The following is a 20,302-nucleotide window of genomic DNA, read 5'->3' on the forward strand; positions in this document are numbered from 1 at the left end:
TATAGCAGGAAGTGAAATGTGCTGAAGTAGGCGGTGCATTTTTTTGCAAATCCCTCGCAGGAGACTGAGCGCACGTGATCCAGGCGTGCTGTTGTTGACGTGTATTATTTATATTTTGACCTGATTCAACCAGAAGGTGAATATAAAAGCTCTGTTTCACGGTTCACGGTTTAATCACATAAACATTAGTTTTAAAATAGATTTTGGACGTTTTAAATATGCTGTGAGTGTCTGTAGATTATTCGCATGCTGCATGCACACTACATTAACAAATTAAATGTCTCTTGGGAATACTGTTACATGTGGGCGTTAACTTATTTGCTCTTTATTGTACGATATACTTGAACGGCACTGTTCTGTAATGTTAAGCTTGCCTTTGGCACTCTGCGTGGAGCTGTTTAAATTATCATGATAGTTGATGATGATGTGTACTTGGGTTTATCCTAAGTTTGTATCCGCCAGCCGGAGTTCGCATGTTTTCTTCCTCCCAAAGTCCAAAGATATGCTTGGAGTTAGTTTAACTGGTGATTCTAAATTAGCTGTACGTGTGTCTCTCTGTGTAAGCCACGGGTCACAAACTCCAGGCCTCGAGGGCCGGTGTCCTGCAGGTTTTAGACATCACCCTGGGTTAACACACCGGAATCAAATGATTAGTTCGTTGCCAGGCCTCTGGAGAACTTCAACTTCGACATGGAGTTGGTCATTTAGCCATTTAAATCAGTGGTGTTGGATCAAGGACATATCTAAAACCTGCAGGACCCCTGCTGTCAGCCCTACCATAGACTAGTGTACCCCACCCCGTAGTAGATAGATTAATAGATGGATAGATGTATGGGATGAAAACTTATTCAGCAAACAGTAACCTCAGCAGAAAGAAAAACGCATAACTCACGCTACGCTGACTCCATCTACTGGTAAAATCAATGTAAAACAACTGCTCCCAATTCTACACGCACAGATGCACACACATACACGCACATACAAACAACAAAGGCCACTCTCCATTTCTTTCTAGACAAAAAGCAAAAAGGATTAAATGGATTAAAGATCTTTTTTGTCATTTTACATAGTAGAATGAAATTGTGGAAATTGTGGACGACAGCAATTTATAACTAGAATGAATAAAAGATTTTTTTCAATTAACTTTTGGCATGAGGCACAGGTTCCAGTCTGACTTGTCCTTCGCTGCATGTCTTTTCATGCTGTCTCTCTTCTCTTTCTACTGTTCACTGCTACAGAATAAAGGTTTAAAAAAGCCCAAAGAGGAAAAATAATTAAAAATCAAATCTTAACAGCACTAACAGAGGAAAAAAATATCAGAATCATGCGTAGTTTCGCTGGTGTAAAGTCTTATGAGCTAAGTATAACGTTCTAAGTGCCAATTTGTATGTTCAAAAACTGCATTTTCCAAATGTCAGAATTAAATTTTACATTATCTGCTGCATCTAAGCAAATTTTAAGCATGCAAGCTGCTGCAACATGCAAAACTGATGCACGATCCAGCCTTTATTTCCTCTACGATGGACTACCTCTACTAAGATGTCGTATTCTATCATCCTCCTCCAGTCAGACCTGTTTGCTGCTCAGAAACTTCCATATTTATTTCCACCTTAAATGATCTAAGCTTTAAAGATTACTCTCAATTCCTCAAATGCAGAAACATTTTTCTTGTGCATACAGCAATAAGTCATATGATATAGTTTCACTCTTTCATGCCATCATTCAAAGTACAGAATGGACCTCATGACAAAAATGTTTCTCAAAAGACATGGTGAAAAAATGCAACGTTTTGGGGGTACAAATGTTAGTAATTTGGAATATCAGTTCCAGATTACTTTGATTTGCGGAAATGCATTTTGGATATTTGAATACTAGCTCAGTTTTTAAATATTTGGAGAAAAGCTTTAAGAAAGTACATTTCAGTTATAATTCTTGTTATGGCATAAGAATGTGGATTACTGTAACTGTTATTAAATCATTCAGAATCCCTGGATTAATGATACAAATAAAAAGCTTTCAATTAATCTTGTCTGTGAAGGTTCTCAGTCATCCAGGTCATCGTAGTCAAAGGAGCTTGTAAAGAAAAGCGTCTGGACTTCTTTAAGTTGCTTGAAGACGTTTCACCTCTCATCCGAGAAGCTTCTTCAGTTCTAAGCTCAAATGGTGGAGAGTCCCTTGTCATTTAGCCATTTAAATCAGTGGTGTTGGATCAAGGACATATCTAAAACCTGCAGGACCCCTGCTGTCAGCCCTACCATAGACTAGTGTACCCCACCCCGTAGTATGATCCAGTTCTTTGCCATTGAGTGTCATGTGAGGCTGCACACTGTATAACCCCCAAAAAATCTGTTAACTCATCTAAAGGCATTCGTTGCCAGTCATTGTCATACAGTGCTGCACACCAATCAATCATCATAGAACCACAGTGATACTGTAAGTGACTTTGAGTACCCGTCGTACGGGAAGTTGGGAGATTGTTTATGATGGCATCTTACCAACATGTTAACAATGGGCTCCATTATAAGAGAATCGTTTTGTTAATTGTAAAGGGAATGTTTTAAAATTTGCATCACTTCACATGAGCCCTGGTTAGACTGCTTGTTTTTAGAGGGACCGTAGTGCTCTAAAAAATATCCTTATGCATATCAAAACGTTTTTCAGCTTGCATTACAGACATCGTAAAAATAATTTACAGCCTCTTTGTCTTCTAATATTTTATTTGTCAGGACATAATTTAAAAAATAATCAGGTCTTTGGCAGGTCTTAAAATTAGTTAAATACATCACCAATGAACTAGAAAACTTTACCTATTACGCTGTGTTATTATTTAGCAGTTTAACTGAGGATCAGCAAATGTGACCACATCTATGAAATCAGAACTTTTGGTTTTTCTGGTTGGGAGCATTCAAGTGTGAATGGCCTTGGAGAAGCAAGTGTTGTTGCATAGAAGGGTGAAGAAGGGACACGTGAAGCCACAATTCCTCCACAATCATGCAAGAAACAATTAGAAAACATGGATGTTACTTAAACGTGTTGCTCTCTAAAGTAGTTCTACAAGCTACTGTGTCAGGGGGGAGTTTTTTCACATGCTACATCTGATTTTATGATTATTATATATATTTATTTAATATAAATAAATGTAATATTTTGTAGTTCATCTGAAGTTGAATTGATGTAATTTGAACACCTGCTAAGGTGTTAAAGTAGTTTTTGTTGATTTATTTATTTTGGCATGTGATGGACACAACTGGGCAATGTTCATGTTTTCAGAAAATTCAGGTTAGACACAAAAAGGCTCGAGAGAAAATATCTAATTTCCCCCAACAGCATAATCCATTTTATTAATTTCTCTTTGTGTCAGAATTTGAGCGTTTTTGAGTGGGGAATGATGTTTTAATATTAATATTCCTTACAACAAAATGTCAGTGAGTATCTTATCTTTAACGCAGAGTCAAAGGACTGTTTCTGGACTAAAAAATCTTCATAAGATAAGATAACCTTTATTAGTCCCACACGTGGGGAATTTGTTTTGTCACAGCAGGAAGTGGACAGTGCAAAAGTTATGAAACCAAAATTAGAATATAATAAGAATAAATACAGTACACAACTGTACAGAATAAAATAAAATACTATATACAGTAGAATAAAATAGAATAAAATATACAATAGGATAAAAATAGAATACAAATGCTGCATACAACTGAGTAAAAATACAACGATACCAGAAAAGAGTATTGCACTTAGTGTTATTGCACATGTGTGGATGTGTGTGTTTGATCAGTTGAAGTCTTTGTTGTGGAGTCTGACAGCAGTGGGGAGGAAAGACCTGCGAAATCTCTCCGTCCCACATCGTGGGTGCTGCAACCACTGAAGGAGCTGCTCAGTGCTGTCACAGTCTCCTGCATGGGGTGGGAGATGTTGTCCAACAGGGATGACAGCTTAGCCACCATTCCTGTCACTCACCACCAGAGATGGGCAGTAACGCGTTACATCTGATTACTTTTTTCAGGTAACGAGTAAAGTAAGGGATTACTGTTGCAAAAACGGTAATTAGATTACCGTTACTTTCCAGTAGGAACGCTGCATTACTAAAACCGTGATTTTTTTATTTTTTTTGCGAGAATGTCTCATGACAGTGACATAAGTGAGTGCGACGTTGGTGACAACAGCTGTGTGCAGATCAACAATGGATCATATATCGAGTGCGGGAGAGAGTGTGAGCGTGCAGCGTTTAAAGCGTGGAAGTACTGGCCTTATTTTGGGTTTGATTCCATAAAAAGTGACAAAAACATTAGCGTCCATTGTGCGTGGGAAGAAAACTTCTTTTTACAGCGAAAAAACCCCTAAACTTCCAAGCAAGCACCGAGTGCGCTACGACGTGATGGGAAATTCACAGAGAATCTCGTGGATTCTTCCACTGACCGCTGCGGCACACCTGCACCAGGGTAAACCTCCGCCTACCCTACTCCTGCTTTACAGGTGAAAATAGAGCAACAGGACCGCTAGTCTTTGATGTTATTTATTTTCTGCTGTGTTTTACTTGCATCTATTTGAAAGACTGAGTGCAAACACACACACAAAAAAATTATGTGCTGGAATGTGCAGAAAATAAGTTTAAATGTTAAACTAATTTCTTCTAGTCAGAGAATGTTGCATATAATTAAATTTTTGTTTGATGCATAAAGTTAAAAGGTTAAAACTAATAAAACAAGTTTAAAAAAGAGACTTTTCCATTTGATTACATTTTGTATGATGGATTATGCAGAAAAAGTAGAATTGGGCTGAAAGATCTATCGCTTTATCACCTCTTCAGGTTGTAAATCGTGTTTTTAAAAAGTAACTAAGTAATTAATTACTTTTGAAAATAAGTAATCAGTAAAGTAACGGGATTACTTTTTGGGGAAGTAATTGGTAATTAGTTACTGATTACTTTTTTCAAGTAACTTGACCAACACTGCTCACCACCTCCACTGGGTCCAGAGGGCATCCTAGAACAGAGCTTTTCATATCCTCTTCAAAAGTTCTTTATAATTTAAAACAACAACAAAAAACTACAGTTGTTGCAGTCAAGTGAGAGGAGAGATATTGAAAATCCTTCTTTATTCTGGCTTTTCTAACTTTACCGCGCTCTCATCCATCCTGTGCTGCTATTACTGTAACTGCTATGACTGCCCTCTTTCCGTTTTCCCTATATTTAGTAGTCATTATTTATTTTACTCATGTGTGTGTGAGTGTGACAAACCTGTGTATACACAGCCATGTCGTCATTCAAGTCTTTGCTGCAATCAGTGACCAAAGCAAGCCAGAGACACCTGAACCTCTTCAAAGGCCCTCCAGTACACAAAACAGCTCATGGGCTCTCACATCAGGGTACCATACAGGCTTTGCTGCGCACCTCATCCTTCCATAAACTGACAAAGTGTGAATGTAACACAACATAAATGTCTTTCGACCTGTATGTTTTTGCCTGCTTAAAATTATAGTTCTAGCTGAAATTGTTTATTGTTACAATAACAGGCTTTTTAAAAACTATATATGGTACAAGTTGGAGATTTTATATGTGGAGAACCTATAAATTTTAATTTACAACATTCCTACATATAATCCGTGCTTCCTTTTTTGCGTGTGCAAACTTCTTATGAACTTTGCAGTTTCAATTTACAATTTGAAAAATACTGTACCAAAGTACCCTGGTTCTAACTTTCATGGCTACTTCCAGTAATTTCATGACCACCAGCTAAATGATCTGAAGTGACTTTGATTCATTAGGACACCGGATCAGACTTAGAAAAAGATTTTTTCCAACATCTGATGCAAGAAAACACGTGACGTGGATGAACACTGTGGCCGAATATAAAGCATTGTTTGATATATGACAGTAAATTCATGTTAACCATCATCATCCACCTAGAGTAATTTATGAATGAGGTGTGAATAATGTAGGCGCAGTTGCTTAACTGTTGGCTTAATCAATGATAGCTTTAAAAACATCTGAACAGGCTTGACATGCTTTGTGTCGTTGACATTTTTCCTCATGCCGTCATATGCAGCATAACAATGAACTCTCAGAGTAATTGCAAAGTCATTTTCACATTAGTGCCAGATCCTGTACATCTATGTGACAAAACATGTTTTTAGAGGTTTTTAGAGTGCTTCTTGGAAATGTTATCTTCTGTGTGTTTACTTTGGAAATTAACGTCTCTGTGTGCGTACAAATACAAGGTGTTTAGAACAGATTAAATTAGGCAACGTTCATGTAAAGTAGTTGTTAGAAGCAAAAAGTCATTTTTTTTAGATTATTTCTATCAGTCAGTGACAGAAGTGAGCCTATTTGCTCTTTAAGCTTTATCCATGTTTTGTAGCACGTCTTAAGAATGTGAAGTGTTTTGAGTGGGAAACCTAAACCAAACCATAACGCTATGATTCTGCTAATATAAGTTCTTCTAATATGTTATTCCACTATCCTTCTTCTTCCACACTTCTGTGGGGAAGTTCACCTTACTCTGCGTATACTGCATCTAACAATACCATGACTTTAATGTATCTGCTTCCCTTCCAGTTGCCTATATTGAGCTACGATTGCCTACTCTCTGTATGCATGCGAATCCATGTGCAAATGACTAGCCTGTGTGTACAGTGTGAGCAGAGAGAGGAACACAACCAATGCAATCAGTGATTTAAACAAGCCAAGTGACTGACCAAAACCACTTCAAAGGCTGTTAAATACATATTTAAAGAGTTACGTAGTATAACAGTATACGGTGATGGGCCATTAAGCTGCTATTTTTAAATAAAGTTGCTATTTTCTGCTATTCAGTTTTTCCCTTGAACTTTGTCAGAGTAGCAGTTTTGGTTTTCGTATACTTTTTAAGTAGAAAAAAGGGAAGAGGTAGAAATAGGGTGCAAAAGGGGAATTTTAAAGTAGAAATGTAGAAGCATTAGCGTGTTCAAAGAGCTGTGGCTCTCGTGTAAGAGTAGACTTCAAAGTTCCTCTGTGAGTTTAACATTGGGAACTTTAAACTTCCTTTGTTGTTGCTCAAGTTATTCAGATCACAATGGAAAAAAAAACAGTTAAAAAAATAAATCAAAACTGCTTAATCTGCTGCATTTTTTTGTTTTCTTTCATGCTGAATTTATTTTTTATGATTTTAGGTAGAGACATTAAAAAATGTTATGGTGCATGCTACAAAGAGCAACGTGTAATAGATCCTGTGACTAAGAAACTTTCAACTCAGTCCACAATGAAAGATTATTATTTTAAGTCTCAAAAATGTTCTTGAGCTTACTATTGTATTTTAAAATACATTAGTAAGGCCATTAAGTTCTTTTCAATGCCTGTACATTTCCGTAAAATGAACGTCATCAAGTGAGCCGCCTCTAACCATCCTGCCAGACATCCCTCCCCTACCCACGTGAATGAGACACTGTTCCCCACATGAGGACCAATCAGAGGCTGGGAGAGCACAGACTGCAGCTTATAAACAGAAGTGCAAGGAAGGCTGCATGCTTTTGAGTCACACATGAAAGACTCTTAGAAAGCAGAGAGACACATACCAAGAGTCTGTCCATTAATTTGCCATAACTGAACTTTTTCTGCTGTGACTTTTCCCCCCCAAACCTGCACTTTCAATATTTTCTGTTTATTCTGTGTTTTAGACACATCTGACAACATGTCCCTTCTCAGTGCTACTCTGCTGTTTCTTTTGCTTGGTGAGTAATTTTTAATCTTCTTATCCAGTTAGGCCAAATGGACATTATGAATGATTTATGTATTGAGCAACCTAGTTTATTTTAACTCACATGTGCTCATTTTCTTCTTATGAATGTTTTTCAAAGAAAGGTGTTAGAAGCATGTTGCCAAATAGTTATCATTTAACAGCAACTGTTTGTAATGATTAATGTATTTTGAAGTCAGTCATCCAGTAGATATCTGAGCTGCTCAAGATCAAAGCTTAGTATGCTGCATCTCTTACAGGGGATGTTAAAGTTGAACTCTGACCGCTTGAAACTAGTTAAGAAATTTGCCATTAGAGGTCTACATACACTGCATTGAACATGCTGCCTTTTGATTTGTCAACCATATTCCCATCTGTCACTTGCTTTATTTTCAAAAGAAAATCAGGCTTATTACAAGATGATTGTCAGAGCAGGATGGTGATCCAGAGAAAAATAGTACCTACTTATGGTGTAAGGTATTTAATGAATATTTAGTTTTGGGTTTGCAAAAAGACCCCAATCTGTTGTTGCTCTGGTATGTCAACACTTACACCTTAAAACTAACTAGTTATAGGACAGTTATGTTAGATTTTACCACTTCACTCTAAATAATGGGAGATTTTCTACTCACTTGACTATAGAAGCTTTGAAAATAAAGAGGGTGATTTTCTTTTGTTGTGAATCAATATAGTGTCATTTTAAATTAGAATGGAAATGGAAATCAAAATAGGGCTACTAGAAGGTATTTATACCAGGGCAACACATTGTAAAAGTAGAATTTCCCCATTTTAGTCTCTGAATAACATAAAGAAATGAAAGCTGGTGGTAACAGATAATTGGGAACAGAAACTCAAATGTGAACCAGTGTTTCTACCTTATGCATACAAACTTATCAAGTAGTTCTCTACTATATGGTAAAAATGTTTTAAAAGTGTTTCTACAAATGGAATATAAAATTTGTTCTACATATGAGACAAATGTTATATTCCCAACAAAATTATCTACCCATATTTTTTAATAAACACATTATCATATTATGTAACTATTTTTTTGACTTTCTCAGAAACTACTGTGCTGCCACCTGTGTGGCGCTCATATTTTCTTAAATAGACTGGTCACACACAACTAAGCAATTGTTATCTGTGTTTTTTCATACCTTCGTCAGACAATCTGGCCTTAAGTGGAATATTCATCATTTCTGTCTAATGCACATAAAGTGTGGTGTTTTTATATTATTACAAAATGTGGGGGTGTAAAGGTCAGGTACATGTTTATGGTCAACAGCTGATTTTGTGTTCGTTTTTATTCAAGGTTTTTTACTGTAAGACGTGGATGAAAAATCTTCTGCTACTTTGGAAATCAGATGAGGCCCAGTGTACAGTTCAGAAAAGACCGATTAGAAACTTGACTTCTTAGTATATTAAATATTCAACTTCTTGGTCATGTCAAGGTTGTAATATGTCTTGAGGGGATTTCTTTTTTAATCCTTTTTTAAGCTTTTAAGGATGTTTGTGCTGGGGTTTTTTTGTTCAGTGCTTGTGCATTGACAGCTGTAGTAATGCCGCGGCAATTAGCTTTTCCTTGTCTTCTTTTTCAGATTCCATTTCCTGTGTTCAGTTTCTGGCACCTTTGAACATGGGAGGAGTCATTGGGCTGGTGCAGTTTAACTCAATGTCTCAGATGGCCACTGTCAACGTGTCTGGGGCTGGATCCTGTCGTTCAGTAAACATTTCCCTCAGCGAGTTTCCCGTCATGTATGGCCACTTTGCTCAGCCCTGTTCTGAACAAAATATCGGCTCCAGCGTCTTCACTTTTACTGCTGATCTTGCCTCAAATTCTAACATCAATGTGTCCGAACTCTTTGCGCAAAGAAAAAACCTTGATGACTTCTCACTGTCGTTGCAAACGTGTAACGGAACTAAAGTATGCACAGTTGTAAGTCAAGGTCAGACCCTCGTAACTAGTCAGGCCAGGTTCTATGGGCCCATCGCGGGTAACGTTTATATCCGTTATAACATGGATAACGCCAGCTCCAGGGTTCTTGCAGATCTTGTGACGATCGGTCAAGTTAATGCCTCGCAAACTAATGTCACGCTCTATAGAGCTACAAGTACTGTTGCAAACTGTGATATTCTACTTAAAAGCTTAAATAATGCATCTTTGACTCCTCTGGGTTCCGTAAAGGTCGGGACCCCTTTGCAGCTCCAGAAATCCCGTCTGGACCTCAGTAGCTTCCAAACCACAAATGGGTTTCTTTTCCTTAGGGTGGGGTCAAGTTTCAGTTGTGCTCAGATCTATAATGTGCCAGTGAAACAGGTTAGAGCTGATGTGAACATGAATGGGATCAAAGGATACTTCAGTTTTCGTCAGGCTTCCCCTTTTGATCTCACAGAGTTGAGTGTCAATCTGACCAATTTACAGAGCAATGTTGCCTTTTACCATGTCCACGATTTTCCTGTTAGGTCATTAACAAACCGGTGTTCAAATGATAGTATAGGTGACCACTGGAATCCATTTAGTTTGAACAGAAGTAGCCCAACTTACCCAAGAGTCCCAGGGTCAACACATGACATGTATGAGGTGGGTGACCTCAGTGCCAAGCACGGGAGCATAGCAGGCAAAAATATGGTGGACATGACATTCACAGACTTCAATCTCCCTCTGTTTGGAAAGAACAGCATTGTAGGTCGCTCAGTCGTCATTCACCAACCAAATGGTTCGAGGTTTGCTTGCATGAGTATCAGCTATCCAGGCGAGGTTATTGTAGGCAGAGCCATATTTTCAAGCCCTGTGGTTGGTGAGGTCTGGTTCACACAGCTGGTGAACAACCCCCTCTCTGATGTATCCATATTTCTGAATTTGGCATACGGAAATCCTACAACACCAACCAAAAACCACAACTGGCATGTTCACGTCTACCCAATCAGCTCAGAGAGGGATGATGATCAAGGCCACTGTACCACAACTGGAGGTCACTGGAACCCCTTCAACATCACCATTGATGCCAGCTATTCCCTCCACTGTAACCCATCTGGTCCCCTATCCTGTGAGGTTGGAGACCTCGCCGGCAAACACAGTACCCTTGATCTTGGAACCACGTTAGAGGTAGTGGCAGCAAAATACTTCTTCACTGATGTCACCTCCTGGGTGCCCATGCCCGGCATTATTGGCCGCTCTGTGGTCATCCATCAAGCAGAAAGAGGCGGGCCAAGAATAGCCTGTGCCAATGTCACATTGGTGCAAGTTCCCAAAGCTAGCTTAGGTACATGGTTTGGCCCTGGAGTTTCTGATGGACAAGTGGGTTTCTCCCGGGCTGTGCCACAAGGTCCCACAACTATAAATGTTTCCTTAATGAGCCTGAACTCCATAGCTAGTGGTTATCATGTCCACGTGTTGCCCCTCAACCCAGGCAGTGCAGAGCCCTGTTCAAATGCAAACATCCAGGGCCACTTCAACCCACTAGCCTGGAACGTATCACAATCCCCCCCTCCTGGAGTTGGCACTGTGGACCAGTATGAGATGGGAGACATCAGCGGGAAGTTCGGCACACTTAATGATCAAAACAACTTTGAAGCTGTATACATGGACCCTGACATGTCGATGACTGGACCCTACAGCATAGTGGGAAGGTCGCTGGTGGTTCACAATGTCAGTGGAGCAAGGTGAGAATGTGTACTTTACTATTTGTGTTCTTAGCAGAGAGAAAGAAAGAACATAACGCAGCACAAAATTAAAAGGGAAGAAAAGAAAGCAATGTCATACACAGGTTACCACATCGTCTTTTTTTTTAGAAATAAAATTGTTAGCTAATCTTTTATTTTTAAATACTTGGTATCTGTTGCAAAAAAGAGGAAGTATTTATCATTTGGGACAACTCCAACAAGTGAAAGGTCTGGTTAGTTGCAAGTCCTTATGCAGAATAACCAGATATGTAAGTTGAGAGACCGACTTCTGGCACAGAAACAAAAACGTGTCAGTCTTTCGAGGACACCAGTGTAAAATGTCAGTTGCGGACATAACTTCCTGGTGTTTTGTGCCATGACAAAGAATTACTCAGCAAAATACTTTGTTGAAGATCCTCCTAGATGTCAGAACATGATACGATTTTCTTATCTTAATTGTGTTTCTCTTAGTTTATGTGTTTTGTTTTTTGTTTTTTTACAGAATTAGGTGTGCCAACATCTTGGCTGATAGACTCACAGATGGTGAATGGGTTATTGCCAAGGCTGTCTTTAATGGTACAGTGACTGGGACAGTTAGACTGGTAAGAATCATTACAGATAAAGTGTTTGGTGCTCATCTCATGTTTCTCATCTACTTTCTTTCTTTCGTTTGGTCTATTAATTTCAATAATTTCTATTTTTCTGTGACTAAATGGTTCCTCACAAAACAATAATCATCATCATCATCATTTATTTATTTATATAGCACTTTAAAAACACACCTGGTAGACCAAAGTGCTGTACAATACTAATATGCACATAGTAATAAAACCAGACATAGCAATAAAGTTAAAAAACAATAAAAAAAATAAAAATAAAAAAAATAAAATAAAATAAAAATGTCAGTTACCCACAGAGTTAAAAGCCAGGGAATAAAAATAGGTTTTTAATAAAGACTTAAAAACGGGCACTGATGCAGCCTGTCTAATGTGGAGAGGAAGGTTATTCCAAAGCATCGGCGCGGCAACAGAGAACGCTCGGTCTCCTCTAAGTTTCAGCCGTGACTTTGGGACCGAAAGCAGCAACTGCTCAGCTGACCGAAGGGAACGAGTGGGGACGTGGGGCTTCAACAAATCAGACAAATAAACAGGTGCCAGACCATTTAGAGATTTAAAAGCCAATAAAAGGACTTTAAAACGGATCCTGAATTCAATTGGAAGCCAGTGTAAAGAGGCCAAAATCGGAGTGATGTGATCAAATTTTCTTCTACCAGTTAAAAATCGTGCCGCAGCATTTTGCACTAATTGCAAGCGTGACAAAGTGCCCTGCCCAACCCCTGTTAAAAGAGAATTACAATAATCTAAACGTGAGGTAATAAAGGCATGAATAACGCTTTCCAAGTCACGCTTGGAAAGAAAGGGCTTAACCTTTGATAAACGTCTGAGGTGATAAAATGCTGATTTTACCACCCCGTTTACATGGTCATCAAAGGTGAGTGCAGAATCAATTTTAACTCCGAGATTTGTGATCGAACTCTTTAGTTGGGAAGTCAAAGCTGCAAGATCAACATCCAGAGTATGAGAAGAACGATTTGGGCCAAATAAAATTGCTTCTGTCTTCCGATCATTAAAATTTAAAAAGTTGTTTGCCATCCATGCTTTGACATCAGTAAGGCAGTCAAGCAGAGGTCCAGTTGGGAGACTATCAGAATGACTAAAAGGTAAGTAGAGCTGGCAGTCATCTGCGTATAGATGGAATGGCACTTTATGCTTTCGGAAAATCGCGCCAAGGGACAAGAGGTACAATGAAAACAATAACGGCCCAAGAATAGATCCCTGTGGAACACCCCAAAGCAGAGGGGCCACAGAGGATGAAGCCGACCCCAACTTAACACAAAAGGTTCTATTTAAAAGATAATGATTTACTGTATATGAATAAGTGTTTAACAAGTGAACATATCTGAAGTGGAAAAAACAACAACAAAGCCATGCAATTATCTCTTGCAACAAATGTAAAAAAAAAACAGTTTGATTGCCATCTAATCAGACAAGTTAGGGAGTGTGTACTACATTCATTTAACACTGCATTCCTTTGCATTACTAATGGCTTCAAGATCAGGTGAGGCATATGCTATTTTAATCTCATGAGCTCCCTTCTTTTGGATTTTACATTTTAACAAAAGGTTTTACATTTCTAATATTTAGCTCACACTGATGCTAACATCACAGGCATGATTTCCCACAGAGGATTCAACTTTTAGAAAGACAGCAGCTTTTCTTATCTTATACACCACATCTAAAGCGGTGTATTTAACTGCTACCCACTTGTAAAAGGTTGCTAATCTTACTAGCAGTGTGTAAAATACTGTATTGAGACCAGTTTGACAGAGAAACAAAAGAAGTTATAATTGAATGAGATGAGTGAATGAGTCGTAGTATAATATATCTGATAGCCTAAGAGCAGAACAATTGTTTCTTTATCATTGCTAACTTATTTTGAGCCAAGCTGCCACAAAAACATGACAGTGTATTTCTGCTGCACTGGACAGAATTCATTATGCCTACGATAGCTTGCAACAGGAAGCAAAAGGAAGAGGGGGACGAGAGCATTAGCTTAGCATCTATCCGCTGGCTAATGGTACGTGCGGTTTCACCAAACTAAAAGCTCACCAAGGGAACAGCTGTCTCTGGCAGCTGCCCTCCAGAGGCCCCATACTGAGCTCTGCACTACACTAATGGAGAGAAGAGATTGCAGTATCTCTAAACAGCCTATATGATTAAAGAGAAGTAGGCAGTTTGAGTAATCAATGTTGTTCTGCAACAAAATAGAGTGGTTTCACTCAGACAGACTGAGAATCAAAAGAAAAGTGAAATGAAATGTCATAGTGAAATACCTTTACACTTAAAGGTGGACAGCAGTATCCACAAATCTATACTCGGTTCATTTTAACGGCATTCATGCTTCAGCAAAGCAAGTGTTTAGTTGCGATTGAACTATGAGATTCCTTCTTTGTAATGTAAGCACTTTGTTTTCCTCATCCCAGCAACAGCAGGTGTTCCTCGATGGGAGTAGCAGCGATGTTACTCTGGAGGTGAACCTTAAGTCATCTGCGGGGGATAATGTAAGTACAGCTTTATATAATCTACATGCATGCAAAAAAATTATATTGGCCACCATCACAAAACTCAGTGTTCATCTGCCACCCATCAGTGTGAAACTCTCTTTAAGCCTTTAATGGGATAGATGTGTTAAAAGACATCATTCTCACACCTGTATTTTATCCCAAACTGAAGAAATCAACAGCTTCCTTGTTCATCACAACTAATCGGGTTGGCTCCAGTGACACCGGGTGCAACAGTGTGGGAGACACATTCAATCCCTTCAACATGACATCGATGGTGAGATCCTAATCTTATCTGCGTAAAAAGGACGCAAAAACGAAATAAAACAGAAACAACACACTTAAGAAATGAGAAATTGAAAGCAAAAAAAGTGGAAGAAAAAAAGAGTTTGGCCAGGTAGTTTGACCATAAGTTACTTGAAGGAAGTCCAGAAGGGTTGCTGTTTCCTGGCGGTTTGGGGACACATATTGTAATAAGGGGCCAGTCTGAGTCTAATTACAAGTTTCTTTAGTTCTTCAGTTTGAAAATTCGGAATTTCACTGAATTTAAGATTCAAAGGCTGCCCTGAAGATGATCAGTTTAAAGTGTAAATATAATAGTACATTTTTATGCTTGTAAGGGTATATGAATGTATATAATAGTATAAAGATGCTAAAAACTGCACTAATTATCAAAAGTAAATAATCTCAACGACCAAATTATTGGCTTTATATGAAAAAGATTTTGCAAAGGATCATGATCAACTTAAACCTGCCTAAATAATTGTAATGCTAACATGATTGACATGTGCTCATCTAATAATCTCTACATGTTTTTCTTCAAATGTTTACATGTAAGCATATAATATATGTATAAGACATAATATGAACATTTCTTTTACTTAATGGGACCAGTGATGCAATTGGTCAATAACCGGAGAATATTGCTAACTTCTCACTTCCTCTTCCTCTAACTTGTGCAAATCACTTCTTTCTTTCGCTTCCACTTGCAGAGACCCACCTGTTCTTTAGAAAACCCACTGAGCTGCGTGGTGGGGGAGATATCTGTAAGACATGGCATGGTTAGCCTGACACAGAGACAGTTCTATACTGACAGCATTATTCACCTCTCTGGAGACAGCACAGGTGAAATGAGTCACCATATGTGATCAGTGATAACAGCAAATACAAAACTTCAAAATCTCCAAAGAGGTGAGTTTACTTTGTTAAGTCTAATTGTTCGTTATGTTTTGTGTGTGTTATTAGTGGTCTTCAGATCTTTAGTGCTGAAGAATGGAGAAAACATCACAGCCTGTGCCGACATCCTCCCTGAATCCCCATCAGCAGCGCAGACGTTTCCCAATGTGACTACATTCAGCCGGTGAGTGTAATTACAACATACTGCATGATGAATACTTTTCATGTAATCCTAAATCACTCAAGACACTTTAATTGCTTGCTGGAGGCCATTTGCGTAGACGTTCTATAAAACTGTTCTGTACATAGTGCACTGTATAACCCTTTTATCAGTGCTGTATTAAATAGTTGTTGTTGTAGAGCTCAAGTGTTTGTATGACGTTAAAGTGGATGTTGGTGTCTTTATGTCCAGGTATGACTTCCGAAACAGGGTCGCTGACGTACTGCAAATGAACCTGGCAAGAGTTACTATCTTGCCCACATCTCCTCAGTCTGTATCTGGGGGAACATGTCAGCAAGTCAACTTCATGATATCTGGTAAGGCAGAAAAAATGTAATCAAACTTCCATATTTGGCAACCAAAAAAAGGAACAACACGATGATGTGAGAAGGTGTCATAATGTCAGTATTAATACAAGTATTTCAATAATAATAATGTGTATGTGTTAGTCCCCATAGGGAAATAGTTCCTCTGCATTTAACCCATTCACCCAGTGAAGCAGTGGGCAGCCACCAATGCAGCGCCCGGGGAGCAGTGTGTAGGGACGGTACCTTGCTCAGGGGTACCTCAGGGTAGCCGTTCAGTAGAGTTGAACCCCCGACCTTCCGATCATGGGGCCACCACTCTACCTACTGAGCTATCAGTAGGTAGAGTGAATATTGTTAACAATTTAAAGTTTGTTGAAGAAATACAAAGTACACTACAGCCTCTGGTAGGCTATAATGTCAGACAGTTGTCTTTTACAGGTGTCTTTGGCAAGGTATGTTAGGAATTCAACATGCTTCATCAGATGATTTGAAATAAAGACAAGCTGAAACTTTTTCCCACTGCAATAATGATTATTTTATTATGAACAGAGAACTTTAGCTGATGTTTTCAAACAGGCTATAAGTGTGATCTACCAGAGGATTTTTATTATTTTGAAAATTGAATTCAAATACTTTGGGTCAATGTGTGTTAGACTCTCCAAGATTGAAAATGTCAGTCGTGGACTAATGTGCTTCTAGCATTTATTTTTGATTTATACCCGACTTGTGTATCGTGAAGGAATTCGGTGTCACACCAGCAGTTACTCGATCCTTAGCCGGAACATGATGCAAATGCAACAGGTTGTTATGAACTGCCTGCAATCACGTTTTGAAGGAGTTCCCCTGGAAAGCTAAGCCACACTCTGGGAACTCACATGCATCTTCTGCTTCATGAGATGATTTAGAATGAAAAGCCAAAGCATTTTCCCCTGCTTTATTATGACCACAGAGACATTTAGCTGATGGACAACTATCAAACAGGCCAGCTAATTATCGGGTCATGTTTATTGTTTTGACAATTTAATGAAGATATTTTGGCCCAAATAACATTGGGTGCTTCAAACAGTCAAACTTCAGACTGCAAATGTAAATTTTTAATCATATTTTATTGTAAATATCTGACATATCAAACCTGAGTTATTGTTTGATTAAGAGACATAATACAATTTCTTCACCATTCAGTCCAAAACATTTGCACACACTATAGCCTCAAAGAACTCCTCACCTAGAACTGATCTAGAACTACTGCACCACCCAGGTACCAAGTACTTAAAACAATGCCTTTGATATAATTCATTTCCCGTTGCCTGGCTGTTACATTAGACTTTTTCCATTCTTGTTTATTATTTCATACTTTTAATCGAATATTATTTGATTTATGTTATGATTTTATAATATATGTATATATTATTTATATGAGGGGGCAGTGTGAGTCATATGCCTTTGTCCCCGAGTGTTCCCTTGTTCGTATTCTCAATATTAATGTTAGTCTTGCGTGAATGTTACAGCATCTATGTCAGTAAATGGTTCAGCTGCTTTAGACTGGCCAAGCTTTTTGTCAGGACATCGATACAATGAACAATAATGGGTATTGAAAATCTTCCGCAAACCTGGAATAATGAAAAGTAATTTGAGACTGGAGTTGAAGTCTGGGAGTCTCATTTTCTGTCCCTTCCTTTGTCCCAGGGGGTAACTGAGGAGAATTTCACAGCTTTCACACACTATATCACATGACAGGCATTTATACTATCCCAGTATGAAGTATAACAAAACAGTGAAACTCTAAGTATGCTAAGTACACTGGTATATGTGTAAGTAAGCACTGTTACTTTGTCTGTATGCTAAAGGGAATGTGAGCACTGGCCTGCTGAGCTCTGTCAAAACCAGTGACAAAATGGGCGTCTTCAGAGAGTCTGACATATGTACAAGTAAGTGCATTTTATACCGCTCTTAAAGCTTTGACTATGCTTTAAATGCCTTTTGGTAAAATGAAATTAACAATGTATTTAGACAACATATAGAAGGACACTTTGAAGTCCTTTTTTACAATCCAAACAATAAAATAATGCATAACACTTGAAAAACTTGGAAGCCATATGAGCTATTAATAGGGACTGGAACTGAGAACCAAACCTTGTAGAGAATCAGTTCCCAGTGGTTCAGTTCCTTGGAAATCATAAGTCTGATATCACTTAACGTTTCCACTTACAATCAATCGGCTGATTTCAGTTCGCCAAAAACAGTGGTCCAGTCAACAGTGTGGATATGGACATTACATTTATTTTTAAAAAAGGAAAATAGCATGGCGCTTTGCTAGCATGCTAATGCTAAGCTAGCCAAGAACCAGAGTGATGCTAAAGCTGACCCCAGCCCAGCAAATAACCTGAAAACCTGAACTTTAATAGGTAACAAAAACAGTGATGAGCAGTCAGGCATGACTGACAACAGTTTCTGCCTGTTCAAGTCTCTTTGTGCTAGTTACCTTACAATATAAAGTGCCTTGAGGGGACTGTTGTTGTGATTTGGCACTACATAAATAAAATTGAATTGAGTTTTCATCTTTGCTCTGTGCTGTCAGCTGTAAAAATCTAATATTTGCAGTCGCAGTTCGTGTTTTCAGTGATCATTGTTAGTCATTCAAATAACATGTGAATGCCTTTCTAATTTCTTATTAGGAGGTCCGAGTCCAAGTCCAAGTCCAAGTCCAGCCCTCACGCCATGGACTTTTCTTCTTGGCTTGATGTTCGCCTTCGCCTGTCTGCTGCCTTCAGCAACTTATTTATAGCCCGGAGACTCAGCCACACCTTCACCGTCAGTGGGGTTACATGACCTTAAAAAGATTGTGAATAGAATGTCTGTCAAATGCAACAGTGATCATCAAGCGAATGAACACAATCTGTTACATTGAAAAACAAATTTCAATCAATGAAGAATTTCCCTTTTTTCATTACTTTTATAAAAATCTAAAATATAAATATAAAAATAATAATGGTAGGTAACAAGGCTTAGGTAACAGGTAAGAGTTTAATGTTTAGAAATTTCTGCAAACTAGATTTTTTTTCTATTTATGTCATTTGGTTTCTTTAATGGGTGGGTGGTTTTATTGTATCTTCTGACCTCCTAACTTTGTTTTTCATGTATGCACTCTCAAAATATCCATGTGAAATTTTGTGTATATCTTGAAATTTGTGAATAAAGTACAATAATGTTTGGATGCCTTGTCAGTTTCCAGAGTAAATGTGTTTAAATTGCAGATGCAGTTTTTAGCTGGACAGTAATTCTGTTAAGATTTGCAAAATAAGATTTTTTTAACTTTTTCAATTCATTCCAGCAAAACAAACCTCCAAATAGCTGCAAAATGTCTAATGATTAGATTAAATAGACTGCAGTGTTATTCCTTTCATTAACATGGTGTCCAGGTAAAGTGCATATCACTTTTCCACCCATTCCCTCACTCTTTTCCACACATTCAGACAGTTTCCCACATTTTGATTAGTTTTAGTTTCAACACGTGAGCATCACGCAAACTGTCTGGCTCAAAAACCACATGAATTCCTGCTAAAACTAAAAGATGATGATCACAAAGAGCAGAAACTGACACTTAACTCTTTAAAAATATATATTTTTTTATAAGTTTAAAGGCCGTGCAATCAACCTCAAGTTTCCATCTATGTGGGTAAAAAGTTGAAAAGATTGCACCAAAATAATATACAGTATTTCAATCATTCTTAAAATTGTATCATTTAAGTTTTTCAAAAGTTTCAAAAAAAAAAAACTCCCCAAAAGGCAAAGGTTAAAATATCAATACTACAGTCTAAATATCAGGAGAGCAAATCAAATATGATACACTAGGTTTTAAAGTGTTACGGGAGAGAGGTAAAATGATCAAATAATCCAGAAAAAAAACACAATACGCAAAAGTTTAAATTGGTTTGTCATGGAGTGTAATAAACATTTGATCCCCAAGCAAAACATTACTCTGTGAAAAAGCACAGCAGTAGCTGTGGGGTGGCTGTAGCTCAGGAGGTCATCTCCTAGTCAGGTTGGTTGCTCTAGTCTGCATGTTGCTCTCTGATGCAGAGCAATATTGTGTGACAGT

General features: G+C 38.2%; 1 protein-coding gene across 2 annotated transcripts; it reads left to right on the forward strand.

Moving 5' to 3' along the window:
• Positions 1 to 20: 20 nt before the first annotated feature.
• On the forward strand, positions 21 to 19,412 carry cusr (Copper-only SOD repeat protein). Of its 2 annotated transcripts, none has more exons than XM_085410368.1 (11): positions 21 to 136; positions 7,657 to 7,710; positions 9,314 to 11,378; positions 11,881 to 11,980; positions 14,422 to 14,499; positions 14,672 to 14,776; positions 15,492 to 15,624; positions 15,745 to 15,859; positions 16,088 to 16,212; positions 18,051 to 18,135; positions 18,889 to 19,412. In XM_085410368.1, the coding sequence occupies exons 2-11, from the start codon at positions 7,671 to 7,673 to the stop codon at positions 18,986 to 18,988; spliced, it is 2,946 nt and encodes a 981-aa protein (XP_085266494.1). In that variant the 5' UTR covers positions 21 to 136; positions 7,657 to 7,670; the 3' UTR covers positions 18,989 to 19,412. The 2 variants fall into 2 exon arrangements, with proteins under 2 accessions (XP_085266494.1, XP_085266493.1); XM_085410367.1 differs by having other exon boundaries at positions 18,051 to 18,131; positions 18,879 to 19,412.
• The last annotated feature ends 890 nt before the right edge of the window (positions 19,413 to 20,302 follow it).

This window comes from Rhamphochromis longiceps, linkage group LG6 (genome assembly GCF_057381845.1).
Source record: "Rhamphochromis longiceps isolate RC_006_pf linkage group LG6, R_longiceps_female_GT1.1, whole genome shotgun sequence".
NCBI lineage: Eukaryota > Metazoa > Chordata > Actinopteri > Cichliformes > Cichlidae > Rhamphochromis > Rhamphochromis longiceps.

What these genes read in the sequence shown, in the direction of transcription:
- cusr (XM_085410367.1), top strand. Translation starts at nt 7,671, where the DNA reads ATGTCCCTTCTCAGTGCTACTCTGCTGTTTCTTTTGCTTG. An exon ending in TCTGCTGTTTCTTTTGCTTG is followed by an intron (nt 7,711 to 9,313) that starts GTGAGTAATTTT and finishes CTTCTTTTTCAG; the next exon opens with ATTCCATTTCCTGTGTTCAG. An exon ending in TGACTGGGACAGTTAGACTG is followed by an intron (nt 11,981 to 14,421) that starts GTAAGAATCATT and finishes TCCTCATCCCAG; the next exon opens with CAACAGCAGGTGTTCCTCGA.